The sequence below is a fragment of the Zingiber officinale genome, chromosome 8A (genome assembly GCF_018446385.1).
Source record: "Zingiber officinale cultivar Zhangliang chromosome 8A, Zo_v1.1, whole genome shotgun sequence".
In the NCBI taxonomy this organism is placed as follows: domain Eukaryota; kingdom Viridiplantae; phylum Streptophyta; class Magnoliopsida; order Zingiberales; family Zingiberaceae; genus Zingiber; species Zingiber officinale.
In genome coordinates this window covers 128,501,356-128,527,267 of record NC_056000.1, presented here as the reverse complement: position 1 = coordinate 128,527,267, position 25,912 = coordinate 128,501,356, and the positions used below count along the sequence as shown (strand labels likewise).

The following is a 25,912-nucleotide window of genomic DNA, read 5'->3' as shown; positions in this document are numbered from 1 at the left end:
AAAATTATATTATTAATTTTTATTTTAAAGTGAGATGTTATCTTCTCTTTCTTTTTTTTTTTAACTAAAACAAATTATATAAAAAGTTGAAAAAGTTTTTATTGGGAGGGGGAGGGGGGGGGAGGGGGGCAATGGTCCTCACGGTGGGGGCCATTGCCTCCCACAATCCCTTTTTCTTGGTCCAGGAGTGGATTAGGAAAAGGAGTCCAGAGGATCTCATCCGATAATCACCTATGATTTTTCAAGATTGAATACATCCTCTTAAATCCACAAGTTTCCATAAAATTTAAAAATATTTATAAAAGTTTTGAAGAAAAGTTTATAAAACTCCGTATAATTTTTTTCACAACTATATGAGATTTTATAAAAGTCAAAAAACATCAATCAATTCTATTATTAAAAAAAAATCAATGAAAACCCTTCATCTCTTTTGATTGAATACACCCTTAATTCAAAAAATCATTTAAAATAATTAAAAATATAACATTAAGTACACCCCTAAGTCCTAACGAATTTTAAAAAATATTATTAAATGTAGCCTCTGTGTGTTTGTTTTTTTTTTTTGAATTTCTTAAAGCTGGTTGGATGGATCGTGGTTGGCAACAAATATGGGATCCTTCATCTTGTGCGTGGGTTATCTTTAATCTCCAAACCTCTTCCCTCTTTCGTGATATCCAAACCTTTCCTCCTCCACTCGCATCACATGGTGCTCCTCGCCCTCTCCTTCTCAGCTCCGCCGCTTGCCGTCGGAGTTCGTTCGTATCGTCCTCGTCTACGTGCCTGGAAACGAGGGCGAGACCATGATCGTTCCCGCAAGTTCTCTTTCTGTAGCAGATTGATCCCCTCCCTCCCACGAACTAACGACTTCGCTGCGATATTGCTCTCTTCTGCTCCTCGATCTCAATCTGAATCCCATAGATCTCTTGTTGAGTCTCCTGTGGTTACCTTTCAGCAGGCCATTCAGCGTCTCCAGGTTTGCCGTTGATTTCTAAGTTTCTCTGCATTTCTTGTCCAGTAACCCATTACTTTTGAGTACATTGTCTAGTTGAGGCTATTGATCTCGCTGAGAAGGGATGAATCAGGAAATTGGACACCAGTGCCTGGAAGAAAGGATGCATTAGTAGATTGCAAGTAAAATGCATAATACTAACAATTATAAACTTAAAAAGAGGTCTAATATGACAACTTAGGCATCAAAAATAATAAAACTTAAGCATCTCTAGCATTCGCATCAGCCATCATCTATGTTCCTTTTATCTTGTGGTCGTTTTTGAAGTCATTGCCCAGTTGACTCTATTGATTTTCCTGCAAGGTACGAGTCTAGAAATTTGAATCTGATGGCAAGAAGAGAGGATGCATCTGTTAATTTATACACTAATCCTAAGCTCTTGATATTTGGCTTAATATTTAGCATTCATTACTCTAGTTTAATTGGTAATCATATGCAATATTACATGTTTTGAGCTGTAAGATGGAGCCTTCAATCTGTGTACCATTTATGAATAGCTGTTAGTTGAAGGCCTCAATTCATATGTAGTATACTATATTTGTCTCTTTGATTTTATTAGAGATCCCTTATCATTTTCAGTGAAACTGTAGGACTATTGGGCTTCTGTGGGGTGTGCCATAATGCAATGCAGCAATACTGAGGTATTATTTAAACTTCTTCCTGTGATCTTTCTTGATAAACATCATACTTAGATTGCAGGCAAACACTTTTTCAAAAGCCATTATGAGTGTTTAGCCATTTTTGCGATACATACGTGTCCCATAGAATATACTTTTTAGTTTAATGAATACATATGGTGCATCTAGACAACCCCACGTTGAGTAACTTTTATAATCTTGTGATATTATAATATTCATATGCAGAGTTTGACAAATGGAGTGTTCTAAGTTCACTATCCCTATGATGATACTTAAATTTCCTTGAATTGTTGTTAATTGATCTATTAGGTTGGAGCTGGGACAATGAATCCGTCAACATTCTTGAGGGTATTAGGTCCAGAACCATGGAATGTTGCGTAAGTCACTTTTGAGTGATTTTATCCTATTGTTAACATTTGCACCGTTCCTTTCCATGCTCCATTAATGTTTCCACAATGTCTTATTTTTTTGACATGATTAAGGATAAAACTTAATTTGAAGGACTTATGCTGAACCATTCCTTATTCAAAAGTGGCACAAATTTTTCTTTTATATAAAAATAAATGTGCCCAAATTTAGTATAGCCAACAATATATGTCATATATAAAGATTTAAATGTTACTAACAATATAAGCTAGAAATCTTAAATGGGCTTGTGCCAAATATGACATGAGATCAAGTAATTGCATGGCCTATGTAATGGGTTGAGGATGGTCATGAGCCAAGTATGATCTGTAAGGTATCCTTTTAAATAGTTTTTTGATATAAAACTTTTCACATTAGCCTTTAAATCCCTAGAATAATCAAAAAAATAATTTCTATTAAACTGGCCTTCTTTTTTTGAAATTTATATTATTATGAATATTCTATTACTTATATTTATTAAATTTGTGGCCCAATGGTCCAGTTGAATTATGGTTATGCTCAGGTTTTGTGTTGGCCCTAGAGTGGTGTGGTTGTAGGCTGTGCCCAACGCATTCCATTCAAAACCATGCTGGGATAGCATGACTTTACTATAATCTAGTAGATTTTTGTGCTTGGGCTCAATTCATCGACGTTTATGCCATGGTGGTTAGTGCAAGATCATGAGATGCCTTTTTATGACAAAGGATAATATGTACCAAATGCACGGGAACATATTTGATGTTTATTGAAACATTTTGCAAACATGCAACTCATGTAGTATACAAAATACAAGTTTTCAAGTATGATAAAATCCAAGGATATGACATAATGGAACAATTATTCTTTTTTACAGTTTAAACTTTGCCCTATCACTAGAAACTTTATCATTCTTTTAGGAAATCTTCAAGCAACATGACCATTTCATAAACATTCACATACACCATCAGAATCTTCAACCCATTAAAACTACTTTACATTTTTGACAAACATTATGCATTCTCGTAATGCTAAATATCTTAATTACATACAGATTGTGCTATTGATTTGTTGACATATATGGTCCTTCACATTTGCAAAATCTGTTGACAATGACATTCAACAACATAGTTTTGTGTGTGTCTTCTCATCCCCACAGACAACAAATTATTTTTCCATCTCAATCACATGTTAATTCTCCTCAATGTTGTTAGTTTGCTGAGGAGGTCACACTATGTTTTGAAGTTGGCAATATCACCATTGACTTTGTTGCTCCAACTTCTCCCATGGGACTCAAGTTTGATGCACCTTGCATCTCCATTAATCTACCATTGCCTCTTCAACTGTTGCCTTTGCCTTGGTTGCTCCTAACTCTTTTGCAGTGTATTGCATCTACCACGCAAATGCAAGCTCATCCCCACCCTACTTTTGTTATTTTGCATAGAATGCAATAATGCACAGTGTCTTCACTTTATATTCGTCCTATCAAAATACTCTTAACCAATTTCTATGTAACATCCTTAGATTCACTAGTACATAAAACATACTCGGTTAGGGATATATACATATTCATCTAAATATCTAATACCCACTTTTAACTGTTCTTCTACCCATACCCATTGTAGCATCCTTGTGAAGCAGCTGCCAATTGTTAAACTCTCTTCAGCCAAGGATATACTCATTCTCATCTAGATATCTAATATCCCTATTTTGCTGTTCTTCTACTTATACCCGTTGTAACATCCTCATGAAGCAGCTGCCTATTGTCAAGCTCCACAAATCTAGTCCTTGTCTATTGTTATTTTTTCTAAAACTTTGACTGTTAGTGCTGGGTCACATAAATATGCTCCCATTTAATCACGTGGTCCTTACACTATTGGCATGGATCTCAATCGGCCATGCTAATTTCTTTTTCTCTCTCTCTTATCTTATATCTTCTTCTTGCTTTTGAAAGAGCGGACAATGGAAACATAATCTTCTGTTCTCATGACATTTTTTTCCACCTTTACTCTCGATAAGAGAATATCAAAACATTTCTCTTTATCTCTCTCTAATCATTTTCTTCTGTTTTCTTCGCCTTTCTAGATGCTTGTTCCTGTTGAGTTCACAGACTCCCAATTCTCCTGTGCCTCACATTTAAAATCAAAAGAGATTCTATCTTTACCTTACCTGATAAACATAATATTGATATCCTTACCAAGCTTCTCACTGATTTGTTTATGTCTATTTTGTCAAACTTGTTTGATTAACTATTCTCCAACTTGAGAAGAGCATTGGAACAAATAGTCTTAATTCCTTTGGACTATTAGTTATTATGCCAGGGGTTTTATATTTTGTGCAGCTACTCACTTGTCGAATGAATTTTAATTATTCTTTCCTTTTAACTGATACCATAAACATAACTTTGGCACCAGTTTTTTTGATCAGAATCCTCTTAATTTGTTCTTAAATGCTCTGATCTGTTATTATCAAAATTTTGCTAAAGGTATGTGGAGCCTAGTGTACGCCCAGATGATAGTCGGTATGGTGACAATCCTAACAGACTCCAACGTCACACTCAATTTCAGGTTAGATTTAGTTTCTTGTCAACAATTGCTTAAGATTGACATAATTTGTGAAGGCATTTTTGTTCAATTAGTCATTCAAGTAGTTTTTACTAATCTTTTGTAATTTATTTAAGTCTGCAGGTTATCCTGAAACCTGATCCTGGGAATTCACAAGAACTATTCATTCGTAGCCTTTTGGCACTAGGTGAAAAACATAATAGTTGGTCTGATTTTTTTTTTCCTCTCAAGATGTTTGCATTTTCCATTTTTCCAGTTCAATGCTACATCAATGATCGTCAGTGATTTCTTTTTGATTCTAAAACTAGATGGCAAAGGCAATGACCATGCAACACAAATGAGACTGCTGATTAATCCATGTGCGTCAACTATCAGTCACATGGTTGTGTTCCTCAGAAAAAGTCAAAATCTTAAAAATTGCAATTGAATGAGAGGGTCTAGTGGATAGGCTTATAACTAGGTATCCTAAGACTTGGTCAAACATTTTACTGGGCTTGTGAGAACTTGGAAAATATTCATATTTATTTATTTTTCTTTGGTTGCCCCTTCCAATGAATGAGAAAATATGCAACCTACTACAAGTTGGACATTTTGTCTAACATTCCAACTTGATCTTATTTTTCCGAACACTAGTGCTAAATATGAGAATGTTGAGGATGATTGTGCTCCTTTTTGGCTTTCCCAAGTAAGGCAAGACTTCATTATGTTTTGCAATGCTTGCATTGGCATTTGTGGAGATTGTCTAGCCATTGTTCATGCTCCTACACAGGATTGCCGGCAAGTCACTTTAGTTCTATTTTATACCTTGATGTTATTAAGGTAATTAACTAACTGGGTAAAGATAATAGTCCTCCCTCAAATGGCAAAGCAATTGTTACATCCTAGAGTAACTAACTCATGTAGGTTAGGGCTTTTGCTAGCTGAGAAAAGGTGCAATCCAAGGAAGGGATGCAAGTGCGGGCATGAATTATTGAGTGTTAGAATGTTATATATGAGCGAGAGGGAGAAATTATTACATTCTTTACTTCAAAAGGGTTTTCGAGCATGCCCGAGCAAATTTTCTCCTCCACAACACATTGTCAGGGTTACAACTGTTGGGTAGTGTAATTCAGCAGTCGCACACTTCACAGAATACACTCCTCTCCCTCGGGTTAACTTCTGCTTTCATGGCCTCTAGTAGTTTTCACTTTGTGATCCATTAAACAGCTGCCCTCCTCTTTTGACTTCACTATGCACGCAGATTTTGACTCTGTTATGCATGCGACTGGTTCAGATTCCACTCCTCATGGGGCGGTGGTCCTTTTTTGGCTATGGTCTGACCACTGTGAACCTTAGGCTTCTGTTCCCTATTCTCTCCACTTCAAACTTTGTGATGCATGTGACCACTGACCACCACTCTCCTTCATACTTTTCTTATATGATTAGCACTCCCTTTTTGATTCTGCTGTGCACACAACTGCCGGTCCCTTTTCAGCTCTAACAATGACGACGACACATGGAGAAAGGTTACTCTGCTTGATGGGAGCGATCTCAGACAGGTTTCCACATGGGTTTGTTCCTTCTCTTGGGTATGCAGAGCCACCTCCTTTGTAACATTCACAAGCTCAAGGTATCTACCCTAGTCTACTATTACACAGTCCATTGCCTTGCCAAGTATTGCAACATGGGTGAGGCTTGCCTCCTCTCCTCCATCACTGCTCTTTGAAACCCCAAGTTGCCTGTTTTTCACAATGCCAAAGCAGCATTCCCACAAGGATAATCCTCCTTATGGAGGTGATCTCGATAGATTCTCACAGGGGTGAGTTCTTACTCATGCTACATGGAGCTGTTGATCCTATGCCTGCTCATTCTTCAACACGAGAAGCAGAAAGTCATTAACATTGACAATGGCAAAATTAATAATATTCAGGCTGGGTGCCAGCCACAGTAAAGAAAGAAATAGGGGGTGGTGCATCCATTCAACCTCAAGTTGTATATTGGCCATAATGGGCTAGATATCACGCTAGAGTTAAAGTCAAAAAATGCCATTTGATGTCATTAATGATGGTGACAATTACAACAACAAAAAAGATGGTTAGTTGCAGCTCATTGTGCATTTCCTCTTGCTAGTTTCTTTGAAGACTGAAACAAGGATTACCATACCATGACAAGAGTGAGCACCATGAAATTTATGGATAACTAGTACTCTTGTAGTATCTTATAACTTGTACTTAACAGAGGGCAAATTAGTATCTTATGATATAAAGGTACAGAAGTTTTGTTCAGTGCAAATTTTATATTCAAATGTAAAAGGGTAGCCATTAATCGATAGAGTTGCTATATCATTTCTGTTTGTTATGTCACTTTAATATATAAGTTGTTTCTAAATTTTGGTCTGTTTCATTTCTCTGTGCAGGAATTGATGTAGATAAGCATGACATTCGTTTTGTGGAGGACAATTGGGAAAGCCCTGTAAAGAATATCATTATTGCTTTTTTTTCCATTATGGATTTTCTATTCTACATAGTGGTGGAATTATACCATAGAGATTGTATTGAGTTGTTGAATGATTCATAGGTTCTTGGTGCATGGGGATTGGGCTGGGAAATATGGATGGATGGGATGGAAATTACACAATTCACATACTTTCAGCAGGTATTTTGGTTCTGTAATCTCTAGGTAATATTGTTTGTTTTTTTAGGAGATTGATATATTTACATTTCTCATCTTGTTCCTTTTTGATAACAAACTAGGATCACTGCTATCATTGTTAAGATAGTCTTACTCATAATTTGTTTCTTATACACTTTTGGACTGGCTTACATCATTTAATTTATTGCTGTTTATGTCATAATTTATTTTGTTATGTTGAAACTGTCTGTATCTTCCAATGCAATATAATATTAGCATCCTTTATCTCTCTTTTAATGTAATATTAGGCTTTGTCCATATTATAGACCAATTTTTTTTTTTCCTTCTGGTTTTCAGGCTGGCAGTCTTCCACTTTTGCCAATTTCAGTGGAAATAACTTATGGCCTTGAAAGAATCCTCATGCTTCTTCAGGTAAAGATTACCTTGTTCAGAATACCATATAACTTATTTCTTGTTTTATTATTCTTGAATGAGCATGTTTGACAGGGTGTCAATCATTTCAAGAAAATCCAGTACGCAGATGGAATTACTTACGGAGAACTGTTTCTGGAAAATGAGTAAATTTTATACCTATAATCGAACTTCTTGAGTATTTTTTTCACCTTAATTTTATCAGGTTTTCCAACTACTACTACAGAAGTGCTACTTTGTGTTAGCTTATGAATGCTTCTAACCATTGTTTCTGAGCTCAGCACTAGAGTCATGTTCATCAGGTTGACATTGTTGTGCAATTGCTGAGTTGTAGTATTAGTGTCCGAGTAGACCTAATCAACAACAATCCTTCAATGAGAGGCTTGTTAAGAGATTTTTTTCAGCAATCTTAGTTGTCTATTAGCTTAGAATCAGACTGACCTTGATCCAAGGCCATTTTCAAATTTTCTCATTATTCTATAATAAATTATCAACTATACTTTAGCTGTTTAGCATTCACCTGTTTTACTTAATACTACAAAATTTTAGTAATTTAGTACTAAGTCACCCTTCTAACTCACAGGTTTTGCATCTGTCAGATCATAGGAGAGCAAATGTACACACAGTACATGTTGTGTGGGTAAAGGATAAGATGATCAACATTATTGTTTTGGCTATCTTCCTGAGTTTGTCTTTTTTCTCTTTCTTTTCAAGCCTTTACTCTTTCAATCCCTTTTCGACAACCAATTTATGGGAAATTGTTGATAGCCTGGGGAGTAGGCAATGTAGTTAAATATACTGTTCAAGAGTGATCTTTCCTTATCGTATTGACCTCATTTTTCTTTCCTCTTCTACCAATATTAACTCTCCACAGACGACGACAATGGCTTACATATTGACCATGACTTGTGAGAGTATGCCAGTAGAAGAGTCTACCGAGGAAGATCCAACTGTGACTCAACCATGTCAGGAGGTAAAGAACTTGATTGTTGTCACCAACTGAGAGGTTGGCTGCTACCCACTTAAACAACAATTTTTCTTTAAGAGATTGAAGTTCCTGATTTGAAACTTCAGTCTTTGAGAATGGGCGGTGAGCTCAGACAATCCTTACCAAAGCACCTAAATGCACTAACATGCAACTCCTAGCATGGATGACGAACCTTAGTGAGGGAGGAGAAGTAGTGCATTTTAAAGTGAGTACCAGTTGACCAAAGCTGCTCTAAGGAATTTCAATAACTGCTCAAAACTACTTCAATACTATTTGACTAGTTTTAACCAAGTTGACCCAATTTTGACCAAATTAGAGTAATTTCAACCAATATTTGAGCAATTTTAACCAATGTCAAATAAGTTTTGATTATAATTACGTAGTAATTATGAGTATGTTGGAACAACATTGGCCAAAGCTACTAAAACAAGAGCAATGGTATTTTCAGGGATATAGGTCCTCTTTTGATATTTTTTTCTTTCAAAATGGAGCACTCTTTTGATGATAATGAAAATAAAGGGTGTTCTTTTGATTTTTTGCCAATAATAATCCTCAAGCGCCTTGTCCAATCTGCTCTAATGTCATCCTAGTTGAAAAGGGTTTAGTTTCATCCTACTTGCAACATTGTTGATCTCCATCTCACTTATGACAACTACTTTGATCCTACTTGCAACATTGTTGATCTCCATCTCACTTACTACAACCTCCATCCAACCATGCAATTTAGCTTGCATCTTAACCTAAAAGGGAAATCAGTCAACATATGGTTAAAGGCATGACCAATGTCTTGATGTCAGTGTATCCTCAAAAGGCTATCAATGAGTAATAATTTGTTGAAGATATCTATATGTTTTCGGACATGGCACCACAATGGCTAGTCCACAAAGATGACAATGATATCGACAATACTGCTAAAGGGATAAAGTTATTCTTGAGATTAATTAAAAACCAGACTATATAATTTGATTAATGAACTTAGGAATACTACCTGTTGTCTTCATTATCATTGATTTTGACCTAATCAACTTAAATATTGATCATGTAGAGTAGAGCTGATTGTTTTTTGGTTCATATCTTTATACAATTTGGATCAAATTAAGGATTTCAATGGGCTGCATCGAGTTTTTATTGGTCTAGACCAAATTATTTGCCATTTAACTGAAGATGCATTATGAAATACATAGTTCATTGATAAACCTAAATTTTGAATTATTGAGGTTCAACACCCATTCTGATCCTTCTCGCTTTCATTTGTCAATGCTTTTCTTGTTTGTCGCTCTCCTTTGTAATCTACCTCCTTTGTATTGGGTAATGATAATGGCATTGACAAGTTAGAGTTTGAGACTCCCTTTGGTAGGATGGTGACCGGGCATGTGCATGATTCCTGCTCTAGTGAAGGTGTTAATAGTGGATTATCTTGCATGTGAGAGGATTTTAAATGGAGTTCAACCAACTTTGAAGTGTTGCAGTCATAGATAATAGGTGCACTAGTAAGGTGTGTGCACTGGCTGCTTCCTAATATTGGTGCCAATAGATCAATAACATCTTTTTTGATGGATCAATAACACCTTTGGTAGGATGGTGATATCGTTCTACATCTTGATAGTACCCAACGATGAGAGCTGGTCACTAGGAAGATAAATTTGTGAGCACATCATCTGTCTCACTAAAAATATGTTGCAACAAACTTCCCCATATCCTGGATTCAATGACTTTGAGGTATAATCCCTTTAGTTGGTACGACAGAAATATTTAATGTTGATCTATGGTGGATATCTTTCAATTTGTTAGCAGTGGGTGTTGAAGGGTGGATGACTTCCTTTTATTCTATCAGCATTCATAAAGCTATCAGGTTTGATTGATGTTGAGGATGAATTGGGATTTGTGGATATTGTGAAAACGGATTTTGTGATATGTTGCTTTCTGATGGTCTATTAATGGATATTTGATTTTGTGGTTTTGTTATTAATAAGTTGTCATTAATAGTAGCATGGGGAATGGTACGTGGGCGATATTTATAAATTTCATGAGTTGCTGTTGGTGATCAAATTATAAGCTTGATGCTAGTTATCTTACGATTGAGTGTGCCCCGTGGGCGATATTGAAAAATTTGGTTAGTTGTAGTTGGTTAACAGGTGATAAACTCGGGATCAATGATCTTCAACATGTGCTTATGTTGTTTACTCTAGTTGATTGGAAGTTGGTGATGTATTTCCCATCGCTTTGCGAACATCAATGGATGGATGATTGGTTTTTATTTTGGGTGGAGTCGGCTCTATGTACTTTGCTAGATTAAGGGGAGAGGGGGTGAAATTATGGTACGTGTTTGATTAGTTGGTGGATTGAATTTAAGTTTTCTTGTGATAATTGAGTTTTACATTTGGGCCAACAAAACCCAATGTGAATGTTGTGTGTGGCTATTGTTCCCATTTGAGAGTCAATGGTTTAAGATAATTATTTTCAATCATGTTCAAGGAGTGAGATTATGATGAAGTTATATAGCATGTTAGCTTGATCTCTGTCTATGTTGACCAATCCTACTTGTTATAATTGGGGCTTGATTCAAATGTGTTTGTGTAGCTAGTTAATTGTGGTGAAAATCTAAACTGTTAGAGAATGTCGCTTTTGCTTATGTTCCTATTCTCAACTTGTTGCATTTATGTCATACTTTTTTTTGGATAAGTAAAAGTGGTATAGCATGTGTCAAAATGTAAAAAATGGGTCTGTAGGGACTACTCATGTATGATGAAGTATCGAATCAGAATAAATACATAAAGACTTGTATACATGTATTTGCACATTCTTGAATATTTCTCTATATCTAACTGCCCCTCACCGAAAAAACTGCAATTTCGGGCCCTCCAGACGTAATGTAACATAGATGACAAGGCAAGTTGACAAGCCTTTTTCCATGTCTGACTCGCACGATAATGCCGACATTTGTCATACTTGCTGTTAGGGATAGGAATCAAGTGGTTATCAACATTTTAGGTATACTTTGAATCTATACTCAATGAAATAGTTGCCACCAAAACTTGTTTAAATAACCCCTTAGCATTATAAATGGCTATCTGATTCCAAGGGTAATCAATTTGAATGTGTAAAATGTGTTGGTAGTTGGTACCCCTAGGTACCCACAATTTTTTGTGAATCCAACCCACCTGAGTATCGCACATAATTAGGTACCCCACCCTTTAGCCACTTAACGGTCGGCTATAAGTTGATCCGTGATTTACCTCCCTTCACATAACTTGGGACGGGATATGAACGGCGCCTGGTGTGAGCGTAATCACCTTTTGTTACAATAATTAGGTACCTAAACCTGACTTAACTGATGGATACCTGTGGACATTTGATTATCTGGTATCCATTGTCATCCTTAAGTGCTATATTCCTTATTTGCCTTCCCCTCTGACTTTTTGTTGCCTCCAATTTCAGGTATGATTGTCGAAGTTGTTGAGCTAGATCTTTCAGAAAATCTTTGTGATTGTCTTATCATGTGTACATTGAGATATGGTTCACAAGTAGTTTATAGAGTTACATTCAGAGGATATCTATATCTAGGTAGATAGACCTTTAATGAGCTTGAGATATAAATGGGGAGGCCTTGATAATGTTCCACCATTGAATTATTGTCTACTAGGAAAGGCAAGTCAAATGAAAGGTTTGGCATCACGGATTCTCACCATATAAGTCATGATGGCTGTCATTTAGTATTAGGACATTGAAATTCAGAAGACAATAAGTCCTTTCTTACTAGCTACTATGCTAGTAAGTACCTACTGATCCAAGTTTATTATAACTTTGGATTATTTAATGCCTAAAACTTAGTTATGTTCTATTTGTATGCATAGTTAGTGAATTTAGACATCATATCATAAATCCCTAACATTCAAAAGTTCAAAATATTGGATTGAGATCGGAGGTGGTGATGGATGATTTGAAGGCCCTTCACTTTACCTTCCCAAATGGAAGGTTGGAATTTTAACTCAGTATGATGTCAGCTTGACCGATCATAAAATCAGCCTTAGATCGGTAATTTAAACTCTTGCCTTCCATATGCAATGATGACATACAATTTTTCTCAATGCTTTTCTTTGTTATCAATTTTAGTTTTCTCCTCTAAAATTCTGAGGACAACTATGTACTAAGTACCTTCCCTGTTTCATTAAACAAATTTTGGTTTCTGTAATTACTGATTCTATTGCTTAATGTTTTCTTTGAAGCTAACTTTTGTAATGTTTGATGCAAAGTCTTATACTTCTGATTTAAATTCTTTTTGTAGGTTTGAAATATACCTGGAAAGAAGGTTTTGTAATGTTTGACATTGTCATGGTCTAACCTCTAATGCATGATATGTAATATGATACTGTGATTTGTTGGCCAATATCATACATTTTACTATTAAATTGTAATATATTTTGTTGTCTGAGTTGTGTGAGGCATTTGGCTTTTGCTGTCATGACTCATGATAACATTGTTTAGTCTGTTTTAGGAGGGAAATGAGTGCATACTATTTGGAGCATGCAAATATAAGTCATATTCAACAATGCTTTGAGAATTTTGAAGATGAAGCCCTATCCCTCCTGGCTCTTGAACTTCCAATTCCTGCGTATGCCCAAGTGTTACTTACAGTGACTAATTTTATCTCCTTCATGAACTAGATTTGATTGTCACTTTTCTTGCTGTACTTAGGTATGATCAGCTTTTGAAGGCTTCTCATGCTTTTAATATATTAGATGCTAGAGGCTTTGTTGGTGTTACTGAACGTGCTAGATATTTTGCACGAATGCGAAGGTAAGTCTGTTTTTCTTCTATTATTTTATGACTGCATATCTGCAATGGAGATTGACAACAAAATTATGAACGTGTTAATACTTATTAGTGCATTATGTGCATAGCTCAACTTGGTAGTCTGTTCATATTGTTTATTGATCAGTTGAAGTTTTGGCTATATTGTTGTACTTTTAGTGACACTATCCGAAAAGACAACTTTTTAGGTAACTTCTACAATTTATTATGCCTCTAGAGTTTTTCTCCTTTTATAAGCCGAGGAGTTTGGATATACAATCAACCAAATCTAGAGTTATCGAGTCTCAAAAGAGTAACATTTATTGAATTATCTATAATAGCTGTAGCCTTCACTGATTTAATATGATGAGGTCGACTGAGACTGGGTCAAATTTGTTCTCCATAGTGGCTATTTTACTATTTGGATTAGCATACTAGCTCATTGGTACTGATGACACATCCTTGGATGATCAATTCAACATATCATCAACTGTCCTGGTTGGTTGTACACCGTGACAGCTCAACAAGTTGGAATACCTAGCCATGCTCCATCATAAAACTCTACTTATCATAGCAAATTAGGCTCCACTGAGTCAACAGTATGAGAAATCAGTCTAATGTTTTTGCTTCAGGTGATTACAATACAAATGGATACTCTATTTTGAACACCTTTGTGCATATGCGCCTTCAATTTGTTGAGAAAAATGTTGATGCCAAGGTTGTTAGGGCAGTTAAGTGGGTTCAGATTATGGCAGGCTTCTTCAATCATTTTTAGGTCTATTCTTTAATGCAGAAACTCAGTAATGAGGAGGCAGACTTGGAGCCACTAGATTCACAAGTTATTTCATTGCATTAAATTGATTGTACCTAATGACTATTATCTAAAGATATGTGTACTTAATTTTTTTATCTCAATTTATCTAAGCAAGTTGAGAAGATTTTTGTCTCTACTAGGTTTTAGGTCATGGTGTATGGTTAGTTTTCTATTTGGCTTTGGGAAGAGGATGTGGACAAGAGAGCATAAAAGCAATGTCTATCCACCCAATCCCCTAAATCGAGGTTACGAAGCGTTTGACAACACCAATTACAATGGTTTTTTGGATGCAATATCATGAAGATAGAATACTTAAATGGATAAAATAACTTGGCATTTAAGTGATTTTCTTTTATGGAGTATCACATTCATACTTCTTAATATTTTTGTTAAATTAAAAATTTGAGTTGATGAATGACAATCTTTTTATCCACTAAAGTTTTCTTGAATTATTAATCTTAAAAGATAAAGCTGCTACTAAGCTATTTTTCAGTGCATATGTTTCTAAATGTGTTGCAGTCTTGCTCGGCAATGTGCTCAACTTTGGTTGAAGACACGGGAAGCTCTTGGGCACCCATTAGGATTTTCCAAGGAAAATGATCTCTTGTTTCAAAATCTTCCAAATTCCCAATTGCAGAAGGTTCATTCCTTTTCAAATTTTAGTCTTATTATGTTGCTTAATGGGCTATAATGGTCTTAGTTGTTGGTAAGTTATAACACCTAAAGCAACAACTGTTGAATGATCGGTCATTTCCATTAGTTGAAAGCTCTGCAGGCCCTAAGGTGTGATGCCATAAACTGTCTAGTAAAAATCTCTTCCTTCAATATAGACATGTTTTAGTAACTGAATTTTTCTCTCCCCTTCCTTCCACCTTGCACTCCTTTCCTACCCTCCCTTCCCCTTTCCCTTCTTCCTAGTAGACAGAGCTTTAAAGTTTAAACAACTAGACTGGTTTGTCTGTTGAGTCGGAACTCTTTATGTTCCTTTGAATTAATTTAGAAGTTTTACACTGTTTGGTCTTTTTTGCTCCAATATTATTCGTGAATTTGTATTAGTGAATTTTTATTGTGTAAAATTAACAAAGGTTCATCATGTGTAATGTTTTTTTTTTGTCCCATTCTATTGCTTTACCTCAAGGTATTGGAACGTCCTGGAGCATTTGTTCTTGAGATTGGCACTGAAGAGATGCCTCCTCATGATGTAGTTGAAGCAAGTAACCAGGTATGTTTTACACCGAAAAAAAAGTAACTTCCTTATCTGGATAATGTGTTTCTCATAATTTATCCTGTAAAGTGGGATGCAGTTTTGTGCTATGTGAATCAAGCATTATATTTTGTTTTAGATATTACTAATTTAAATGATTATTTCAGTGGATAGTTATATCTTAGGGTCTTCCATTGGAGAACCGGTGCATTTTTTTTCTCTTCCATTTTTTTCCTCTTTGCAGCTTAGAAGTCTCACTGTGGAGTACCTGAAAAAAAGAAGACTGAGTTGTGGAGAAGTTTCATCATATGGTACACCACGCCGACTTGTGGTAAGAACTCGAAGCTTGAAATGATCCTTTCCAATATTTTTTACTATTTGTTGGAAGTGTAATTGCATCTTTTTTTGATTAGAACAATGATAGATGCTTTCTCTAACTTTGGTCCTGTTGGTATCTTAAGTTTTGATGATTGGATTTATTTTCTTCTTTGATTGAGAAAAGATAACTGATTGTGTCAGTTTAGTCACTCAAAAAGTGATATTGGAACTTTTGATGCGTTTACTGTCTCTTGTAAGATGGCTTAAATTTTTTATCTGGTTATCTCTGTTGATGTAATAGGTTCTTATAGTAAACTTAAGACTGAAGATATCAATATCAGCCTATAGAAAACATTAGTAGTTTAGCTAAGGAAAAATAATTATAATATTCAAGAATTATGGTGATATAGTCTTGCATATAGGTCAATGGAGGGATAATATTCATAGTTTATGTGGCCAACTCCAATTTGTTTTTTTTGTTTGTGTTTATGATAGACACATTTATGCAATATTATTATTCACGGTTAAGATACAGACAATTATACATAGTTAATATCCTTAATTTATCTTCTTTATTCATTATTAGGATTGGATTGAACTTCTTTGTGATGATCCATTATGCTGCTGCAAAAACTTAATATATTGGCAAAAAGTGAAATGAAATTTGGAAAAAGATTGAATATGCTAGATGTAGAAGATAATAATTCTTAAAAGTCATATTAAATGAAAAAAATGAACATTGTGTTCTATTTAAAATCTTGATCACATGATATCACCATCATCATTAACTTAATATTGGCTGAGAAGATTCTAAAAAAGGTAAAATGAAATTTGGAAAAAACTGAATTTGTTAGATGTAGAAGATAACAATTTTAAAAATCATATTAAATGAAAAAAATGAACATCATATTTTATGTAAAATCTTGTTCACATGATATCAGGATCATCATTCTTTTCCATTTAAATAGTACATTATTCACCTAACATATTTCTTTAAATCTTTGTACTCATCTAAAGAAGATTATTAACATCATCTTACCTCTGCCTCTCTCTCTCTCTCTCTCTCTCTCTCTCGTAACTACTAGTCTTTCTTCTAATAGAATGTCAAAAGCTTTCTGTTCCATTTTACCATACTTGTGAAACTTCTCAGGAATATACTCATCTTTGTGCCTCTTTGCTTGCAAAAGGTTTAAACTGCATTATGTGTTTCTTCCCTGGCTGATCAGGTGCTGTTGCTCAATTCTATGAATGAAGTTGTTATACCATATATGTTTAAAACATAGTTCTACTCATATCTTGGTATTGAATCACTATACCTCCAAGGTTTTGTTTATTGCTTTAGCAATTGATATAATAATTTCTGATATCGCTAGACCATCAAGCAGTCACAAAATGACAATCAGTCAAACATATGCAATGTGTATAACAAAAGTTTCAAAATTATGTGGCATTTCACATTGCAGTTGTATGTGCTATTACAATATGCTGATCAATTGATATTCCAACAAACATGCTACAATTATCAATAAAGTGGTAAAGAATACTTGATCTAACTACTTTATGATATTCAAAGGAATATTTTCTGACCTGTTAGCAGCACATTGGATCTTTAAAATTATTCTTGATCAAGCCCTTGAACATAGCCATTCTAAACTACTTAGGTTAATTAGTAGTTTAAATATGAAATGAAATGGAGGAAGATTTACCATTTCATTTTCCGAATTAAAGCAGGTAGTTGATATAATCTGCTTTGTGCTCAGCTCAATTATTGCCTACAATGCTGCAATCAGTATACAACTATTAAGCCATGTGGATCAATTCACAGGTCTTTACTGAGAGTCTAAGTCATATGCAAGCAGAGAATGAGATTGAGGTTCGAGGCCCTCCAGCAGCAAGGGCATTTGATTCCGAAGGAACTCCTACTCAGGTCTATCTTTTGCTTCAGTTCCTACTAACATATTTTAGTTAGCATGCCTCTTAAGAAGGACAATATGCTAAAATTTTCAAATTCATGCAACATCTGATGTTCCACCTATTTTCTATTTCTGTTTTGCAATTATGATGTCCTTTTCAAGTAATATAACTTAATATGGTGCATAAATGTTGTTTTGTGCACCTATATCTTAATGATTAATATTCAAATGAACATCATACATGCTAGTTTTGTATGTATGAGTTGTATGATGAAAAGACTTCATTTAGGTATTGATCTTTTCTGAAAGGGTATTTGAAAGAAAACTGTTTTCCGCTTTCCTAGAAATCTTGAATAGTATATATTATAGTAATAGTAATTGGCAATTCTTTTTTTTAGAAAGATAAAATACCCTGCACATATAAATTATATTTTCACTGTATCAAGAAGTCAAAAAAGGTGATTTTTTCTTTCTTTCAAATTTTCTTATTTTTCCTCTCAAACCTGGAAACAGAAAATTGTTAAACTGTTTATGTTGACAAACATCCAATTACCTGACCTTTTCGAGGATGGACAGCCAACTTTCAATGCTCAAATAATTTTTCTTGTTTATCATTTTCCTTTCTTTTCTTCAATGCAGAGCTTGTCTATATTCATTATTATCGGATTGAAGTTTCTTCTTCTGTTGCAGGCCGCTAAGGGATTCTGCCGCAAGAATGGCATAACCCTGGATGATCTATACAAGAAATTTGAAGGTCAGTCTCCCATGCATGCTATGCACTAATGCACTCACAGTGTGTGCATTATTATTTGATCTATCTATTGTCCACTTTCTACTCCACCTTCACATCAAGGTCCCTTTTATTTATTTGTCCAATGGAAAAAAGACATCTTCATATATAGTGATATCAACAACACTCTGCAATTCTGATTATTTTCCTAAGTTCTTTATTGATACTTGGTGCAACTTTATGTTTGTGGTTCATAACAATCCTTGACTATAGGATCACCTCTTAACCACAAAAAGGAACCATTTCCAATCTCCCTTCCTGAATCTGGACCAAATAACAACATCCTATTCGAAAGAACCTACTTGTTTGCTCCAACCTACACTCCCCATCTGAACATACCTTTAATCAACACTCCAACAACAGATCTGTTACCACAATGCTAGATCAAACAATACAAGATCAGCACCTGACATTGTAAGCAATATCAACTTAGTACTAGGAGTTGTAAAAGGAAGGCAGCTTACCTCAACTAATGCTTCAGATCCAGATCAATAAACCATAACAATATTAGAAAAGGTAAACAATGTATATGAACTGTGGGGGGTAGGTCGGCTCAAGACGATATAGTGCAACATCCCTCGGAGCGCAATGAAGATATGAAGCAGTAACCTGCCGGGCAATGAGTGTCATGAATCAAAGTGGGTAAGGTTACATTCTACCTCAATATCCATTGATTTGATTAAAGCCAGATCAACAGGTGTGACGAACATCATTCACAATCCCGGTGTTCATGGACATTGACACCTATCGACAATTCAGCAATCAGACTTGATGGGAAAAATCTTCTTCTTTACTGCCTTTCTTCATCATTTTCCTTGCGTTGATCAATGTTTGCCGAGACCAACTTGTATCTCAACACAGTATGTCAGTCAACAATGAAACTCTCCTTTCCATTTCAACCATCTAAACATTCTAGTAATGATATCTTTGTTGTTATCTCTCTTTCTTTACATTAATTAATAGCTCCCTAATATCTCTCTTATAAAGATTTCAGACCCATCCATCTTAAATACTCTCTTGCCTCTTTTCTTGTTAGTGGAACTACTTTTAAATTTTTTAATATAATAGTGCAAGTTTTATAACCTACCTATTGGGAATGAAAGGTAAGAGGATGATAAAAAACCCATTGTAATGATGAGATTACATTTTGAACTTCTGACAAATTCTTTGGAAGGAACTTACATTTTTCAAAGAGTGAGGAGATGGTGGAAAAACCCAGTGTTATGGTGACTGCAACATGTACGTGTTAAAAATCCCTTAGAAGGAACTTGGTTTGGTGTCTCCTGGCAAATAAGTTTTATATGACTTTTATGAGACTCATGCAAGCTTAACTATGGAGTTTCTGTTTACAGAATCCTTTGAGGTTTTATTTGTTATTCAAATTCAGATCTTATAAGTAGTGCTTTCTTAAGATCAATAATGAATCAAAAATGTTATTTGTTGTTACTCTTTTTTTTTTTGTCGTGCAGGAAAGACTGAGTATGTATATGCTAGGATCAAGGAATCAAAACAATCCACTTTTGAGGTTCATAGCTTAGTCTATAATGATTGAATTATATTGTTTTCTGAGACATTTGAACTTCTTTCTTCTGACTTCATTTTATTATCAAACTTTTGAGATGTAGACTGTTTCCTTTGTTCCTTTTCTATGCAATTCTTCTGTTGTGTCATTTCTTCTCAAGGGGGCTTTTTGTATCCAATGACATTAGTCCCTATATTCCAAAATTGGGAATCAATCAGTGGCATGATTCCATCTCTGATTGCATTATATGGAAGTCTTTGACCAATATGATATGTTGTTTCCTACAGGAGTCTATTTGAATATTGCTTTAATCCGTTTTTTGGCATTACTAGGTTCTTGTAGATGGTCTACCAAGTATTTTGGCTTTGATTTCTTTTCCAAAATCGATGAGATGGAATTCCCAGGTGAGAAATGTCACCTTTTAACATTATGTTCAGCAATTGGGACTAATAATCACATCTGTTTATCTCGAAACAAATACATCAATATGAAGTTTTTGCACAATATGCTTTCTTTACTGAATTTCTAGCATACTACTGTCAAATGCCTACAAGCTTTGATGGCTAGGTTTCTCTTATGCTGTGTTGATTATTTCATTTCCTTTTTTGATTTGGTCCATGAAAAGTACATCTTAGTTATGGTTTGAGGTCTTCTTGCACTATTTTACATACAACTGTCATAAGAGAGTTAAGTTTGTAATTGATCAAGAGCCAAAATATTATATAAAGAGCAATGTAAAAAAAAAATATTTTTGCAAAAGTCATAGGTCAACACTGTGATAGTAGTGTCAACACAACAACAGCTTTACCACTTATATCTCTATATTTAGTGTTATCCACCTCTCTACTTGGTGCTACAGTTTGATACTAGCATAAGCTTGCTAAGCTGAGCTCATTATAGACTACTTAACATAGGATGGTTTTCTTACCAACAACAATTATAATTACGAATTATAATGGCCCGTACAGAGAAAAGATACCTGAATGTGATCAGCCACTCTGCAATATGATTTGTACTGTTCCATATCGATGCATATTATACACTAAAACTAAAACTAAAAATTTATTTGTTTTAATCACTTTTTGATTTTTTTATTTCTCATAAGAGTGATATGTGATGGTGCCAATTTCAGCTCTTTACTGGTCCAACAATGAGATTTTCCAACCAAAAATTTAAATGCTTCTTACATTGAAGAGCAGTTAATTTCAACTATACTGTGATAATACAACAGCAAACTATGGGTATTATTTGAGGTTGAAAACATGAATTTGTTCTGCTACTGTAGTCTATATCATTGCTAGTTGATGACCAAGACTTATAACAAATACAGTTATGGTCCATGCTCAATGATCTTTGATATTGTTTTGTGCTGTCTGTCAGGGTCTAACATAGCCATCAACAAAATTTATCTTGTGTTGGGGCTGAAATATATGGCACAGTTATGAAATTTCGTAAAAGTCTTGTTGTAAAGAGACTACTTCAATCTACACAAATGTTGGACTTTGATTTATTGGCTTGATGTGCTGATTAGATTGCATAGTATTTTGTTGTTCAAATTTCTACAATGTCTTGGAAATCTTTACTTGACATATTAGATATATTTATGTCAAGTTGGAGGGAGCCATTCATTCAGGCCATTCAATACATATTTGTCGTCTGATATTTTATGGATAAAATCTGCTTGCATATGTATGGTTAATTTTGGAATTCTATTTTTTACAATCTTTTTTTTTATCATGGATTTTCTGATTTCTGTCTAGGCACTTCTTCTCCATCTTTTAAAATTGTTATTATGCTACCTGAAACCTTGTTTATACTCTATTTTCATGCCTCATGCCATATACTTTATTCTCCAATTCATTTTAAGATATTGAACTTTTTTCACATATAGGTCTTGTTTAGTAGGCCAATTCGCTGGATTTTAGCACTACATGGTGAAACAGTTTTGCCTTTTTCTTTTGGAGGAGTTTCAAGGTTGGTAATTTTTTGGTAGAGACAAAAACCTATCCATTTTTTTTTCTCATTCCATTTGCTGTCCTTATCTGGTATTTTAGCTTCTATCTAGATAAAATAAAATAGTTTTGCCATTTTACTTTGGAGTTCTGTTGTAGGTAATTTTTCATAGAAACAAAACCTAACTGTTCTTTTCTCATTCCGTTACTATGCTTATCCTGTATTTCAGCTTCTATTTTATCTTCATTTAGATATATTCAGCATTTACTATTCCAAGTTAGATAATTTTAATGATTTTGTTTAATCAATGAAAATTTCACTTGTCGCTTTAACAACTATGCATTGGACATTGATTAACAGTTATATCAAATTTCTCCTTGACCTTATACTAGGGTCGCCATGAACAGAATTCTCAAGTCACATTGCTATTGAGATTTACTTTTCGATGTGATTACTAGAACATGGGATTAAGCAACTTGAGATTTCTATCTATGATTGAGAGTGATTTCACAAATTTACGGTGCAGTTTCATGTTTATTTTGGTTGTAGAAGAGGGCCATCTTGGTAGGAGAAGGTTTTTGTCTCATTGACTTACAAAGGAATCATCGTTAGCCCACAGAGGAATCAATTAGATGAACATGGAGGATGGAATCAGGTGATCATGTGCATGGTTTTAGCTCCTACTTGTGCAGATCTTGAGGCCATTGTCACTGATTTGAACACCAATGTCCACATCATGAGTATGTGAAAGTCATTGATGGCCTTCAGTGTTGTGAGTCTGCAGAAGTCGTGGATGGGCCTCAGTATCTAACTCATGAGTGCTAATAAACTATTATAATTTATAGCAAATAATTTACTTAATAAACTTGTTAATATATAAACTTTAACTTAGTAAATTGGGTGTAATAAATTATATGTTAATTTATTTATTATAAATTATTTAACAACTTAATTATGGTTAGTAATTTGTAGGTATGCTAAGCTAATTAGTAATTAGGGTCAAGATAATTTACTGTTAAATAGTCATTGTATAATTTCTTTTACTTGTATTATATTTTATAGCAAATATTTACTTGTAACTGTCACTAAATTATAATTATAAGTCGACTGTTAGCAAATAAAAAGTAAATAATCAATTATAACTATCAATAGATAATTATACAATAATCAAGCCTTATCCCACTAGGTGGGGTCGACTTTATGGATCCTTTTATGCCATCTCCTATTATATCATTATCTATACTTAAAATAAATTTTATCTTGTTTTATTGTTGCTAATCAAGTGTTTTTTGGTCTTCCTCTATTTTATCTTATTTTATTGTTGCTAACCAAATTTTTTTTGGTCTTCTTCTTCCTCGTTTGATATGCGTGTTTGTCATAGTTTCTCATCGCCTAACTGGAGCATTTATTGGTCGTTTAAGTACATGCCCATACATCTTAAATGTGTTTCTTGGAATTTTCTCTCAATAGATGCAACTCCGATTTTCTCTAATGCTCTCATTTCTTATTCTGCTCATCCTCGTATGTCCACACATCCACCTTAACATCTCATTCTCTCTTCTTTTGCTCATGTGCTCGAGTTATAGTCCGACATTCAACTCCATACAATATAACAATCTAACTATGGTTTTGTAGAACTTTCCTTTAAATTTTAGAGTGTATTTTATGTAAGACATCTCTCTCAAGCTCTCCATGGTTTTGCAAAAATGATCCTAAATATTTAAACCTTTCCGGCAACTTGTCATCTCTTATCTTAACAATTATTTCATTATGTCTAATATTGTTAAACTTAAATTTCATATACTGTGTCTTCATTCTACTAAGCCTAAAACCTTTCCCTTCTAGTGTTTTCCGCCAAGATTAGGGCTGTAAATGTCAAGCGTTCATGAACAAACTTGATATTCGACTTGATAAAAGTTTATTTATGTTCGTTCAATATACATAAAATTAATTAAACAAATAATATTGAACAGCTCGTTAAGCTAAATAAGCAAGCTTAAATACATATGTGTTCAACTCGTTAATGTTTATAAATAACGTTCGTGAACAATGTTCACGAACCATATTCATTAATAAAATTCTTTTCAATATGTTAAATAAATAATAAAATAAAATAAATAAATAAATTTAAATTATCAAACTCAATAACCAATCAAACAACTATAAGTTTCAAACAATCAAACAAGCTTGAATTGAGAGTTTGATAGCATCTAAACGAACCAAACTCGAACCAAGCTCAACTAAGCTCGAACCAAGCTCAAGGCAAGCTTGAATTGAGAGTTTGATAGCATCTAAACGAACCAAACTCGAACCAAGCTCAACTAAGCTCGAACCAAGCTCAAGGCAAGCTTGAATTGAGAGCTTAATAACATCTAAACGAACCAAGCTCAAGCCAAGCTTCAAACAAGCTCAAGCTCATAAAAAATAAACCAAGCCAAGCTTGAACACTCATTTCAAAAGCTTGGTTTATTTTAAGCTCAGCTCGGCTCGGCTTGGCTACCTTATCAAACAAGCTTGAACACCCCAAAGCTCGGCTCGGCTCGGCTTTTTTACAACCCTAGCCAAGATTATAATAAAATAGTTAATCATTGTAAATTAGGTGATAAAAAGTTACAACTTATACTAAGTAAAGTTAATCATGTTATCATCAATAATTGAATTAATAAGTTAATCATGTGATCATCAATAATTGAATTAATAAATATCAAAATGATATTAACACAACACGATATGCCACCAAAACTGTAGAAACTCTTGCAAGTTTAAGATTTGACTATGTGAATCAATGTACTAAAATCTCATACAATCTAGTTTAAGATTGAACCATTGTGGTATTTTAAATTGTTCAGTCAATTGCTTGTCATCCCTTGCAATTCTTTCTAAATTCATTCCAACTGACTCCTTTTGACTGTAAAAGTGTTGGAAAACAAATGTTTGTGTCTAGGTTGACTGAAAATAAACATTGTAATAGAGAGTCTCTCTTTGTATTATGCAATTGTAAAAGCTTTATGTGTTAATAAAATTACTTGTCAATTTATCTCCTTTGCAGATTGGTTATAATTTGGTCTAATTGTTCTGTGTTGGCTATATAACACTTTTGATCTTAGAAACCTTGAACCAAATAATTTCACGTTTTTTTTTTGTTGATGTTGTTTTTATTGTAGACCTTAGAACCATTGCTTTGTGACTTATTTTCCTTTTATTTTCCTATTGATAGTGGGAGGCAAACATGTGGGCTTCGGAGTTCGCACTCAGCCATACTTGAGGTAATGTCAATCTTTAAGATATCTAAGTTCAAATACTTTTTATTCTAAAGGTTGTATTTTTGATTTAACTAACCATGGGGAACTCTTTGAGGAATGATTTGCTCTAGTGTGATTTATTGAATATTTATTCCTCTTCTAACACAGTTTTATGTGTGCTTTAGTAGCAGTTGTTTGGCAATTTTGTTCTTGTTGTTTCCTGTCTTTCCTAGAATAGTAATTTAAGCTTAGATGGTAAATCTGTAAAATTTTAAAAAATATCTTTGCTGGAGGTCTGATATTCATTTACCATCATCTTTATGTTGCGCTTTAAGGTGATGAGAAGGGATGTGAGAAACGAATGAATAACGTGGTTCTTTTCTTTTTGTCTCATTCTGATCTAAAGCTAAGCTGATCTCGGTGTTATCAGCTGAATCCCTAGAAAGCCGTCCACAAGTTTCAGCAATGTATTACTACCTTATTCATCCACTTTCTTTCTCTCTTCATACCACCTTTGTTTAGCTCGTTGTCATGTAAAACTTTTACATGAATGCCCTAAAAAAATTGCAGAACCTTTTACTTGGTTCCTATCACAAAATGTTCTGTGTTTATAATTACATACGGACCATTCTACTCTTCTTTCATAAAAATGCAACATCAATTACTTGGAATGCTGATAGTTGCAATAATAGAATGTTCTGAATGATTGATGAAATAGTTTCTAGGTATTTTTGATTACAATG

At 34.3% G+C, this 25,912-nt stretch overlaps 1 protein-coding gene across 4 annotated transcripts in view; it reads left to right on the top strand.

Moving 5' to 3' along the window:
• Window positions 1-629: 629 nt before the first annotated feature.
• Window positions 630-25,912, top strand: part of LOC122010205 (glycine--tRNA ligase, chloroplastic/mitochondrial 2-like) — a 38,587-nt gene continuing 13,304 nt past the window's right edge. Inside the window, exons 1-20 of one of the 4 annotated variants that reach the window (XR_006119809.1) lie at window positions 630-973; window positions 1,600-1,650; window positions 1,957-2,024; window positions 4,514-4,595; window positions 4,716-4,779; window positions 6,988-7,043; window positions 7,149-7,226; window positions 7,560-7,634; window positions 7,710-7,780; window positions 13,118-13,234; window positions 13,318-13,419; window positions 14,747-14,867; window positions 15,366-15,449; window positions 15,676-15,762; window positions 17,575-17,676; window positions 18,353-18,416; window positions 19,922-19,977; window positions 20,307-20,378; window positions 21,866-21,948; window positions 25,145-25,193. Coding sequence is in view for 3 of the 4 variants with exons in the window: in XM_042566661.1 (XP_042422595.1) it covers window positions 704-973; window positions 1,600-1,650; window positions 1,957-2,024; window positions 4,514-4,595; window positions 4,716-4,779; window positions 6,988-7,043; window positions 7,149-7,226; window positions 7,560-7,634; window positions 7,710-7,780; window positions 13,118-13,234; window positions 13,318-13,419; window positions 14,747-14,867; window positions 15,366-15,449; window positions 15,676-15,762; window positions 17,575-17,676; window positions 18,353-18,416; window positions 19,922-19,977; window positions 20,307-20,378; window positions 21,866-21,948; window positions 25,145-25,193 (1,752 nt within the window). In the remaining variant the exon portion in view is untranslated. Of the gene's footprint in view, window positions 974-1,599; window positions 1,651-1,956; window positions 2,025-4,513; window positions 4,596-4,708; window positions 4,780-6,987; window positions 7,044-7,148; window positions 7,227-7,559; window positions 7,635-7,709; window positions 7,781-13,117; window positions 13,235-13,317; window positions 13,420-14,746; window positions 14,868-15,365; window positions 15,450-15,675; window positions 15,763-17,574; window positions 17,677-18,352; window positions 18,417-19,921; window positions 19,978-20,306; window positions 20,379-21,865; window positions 21,949-25,144; window positions 25,194-25,912 lie in introns of all 4 variants that reach the window. The other 3 variants (XM_042566661.1, XM_042566660.1, XM_042566662.1) reach the window with 3 other exon arrangements.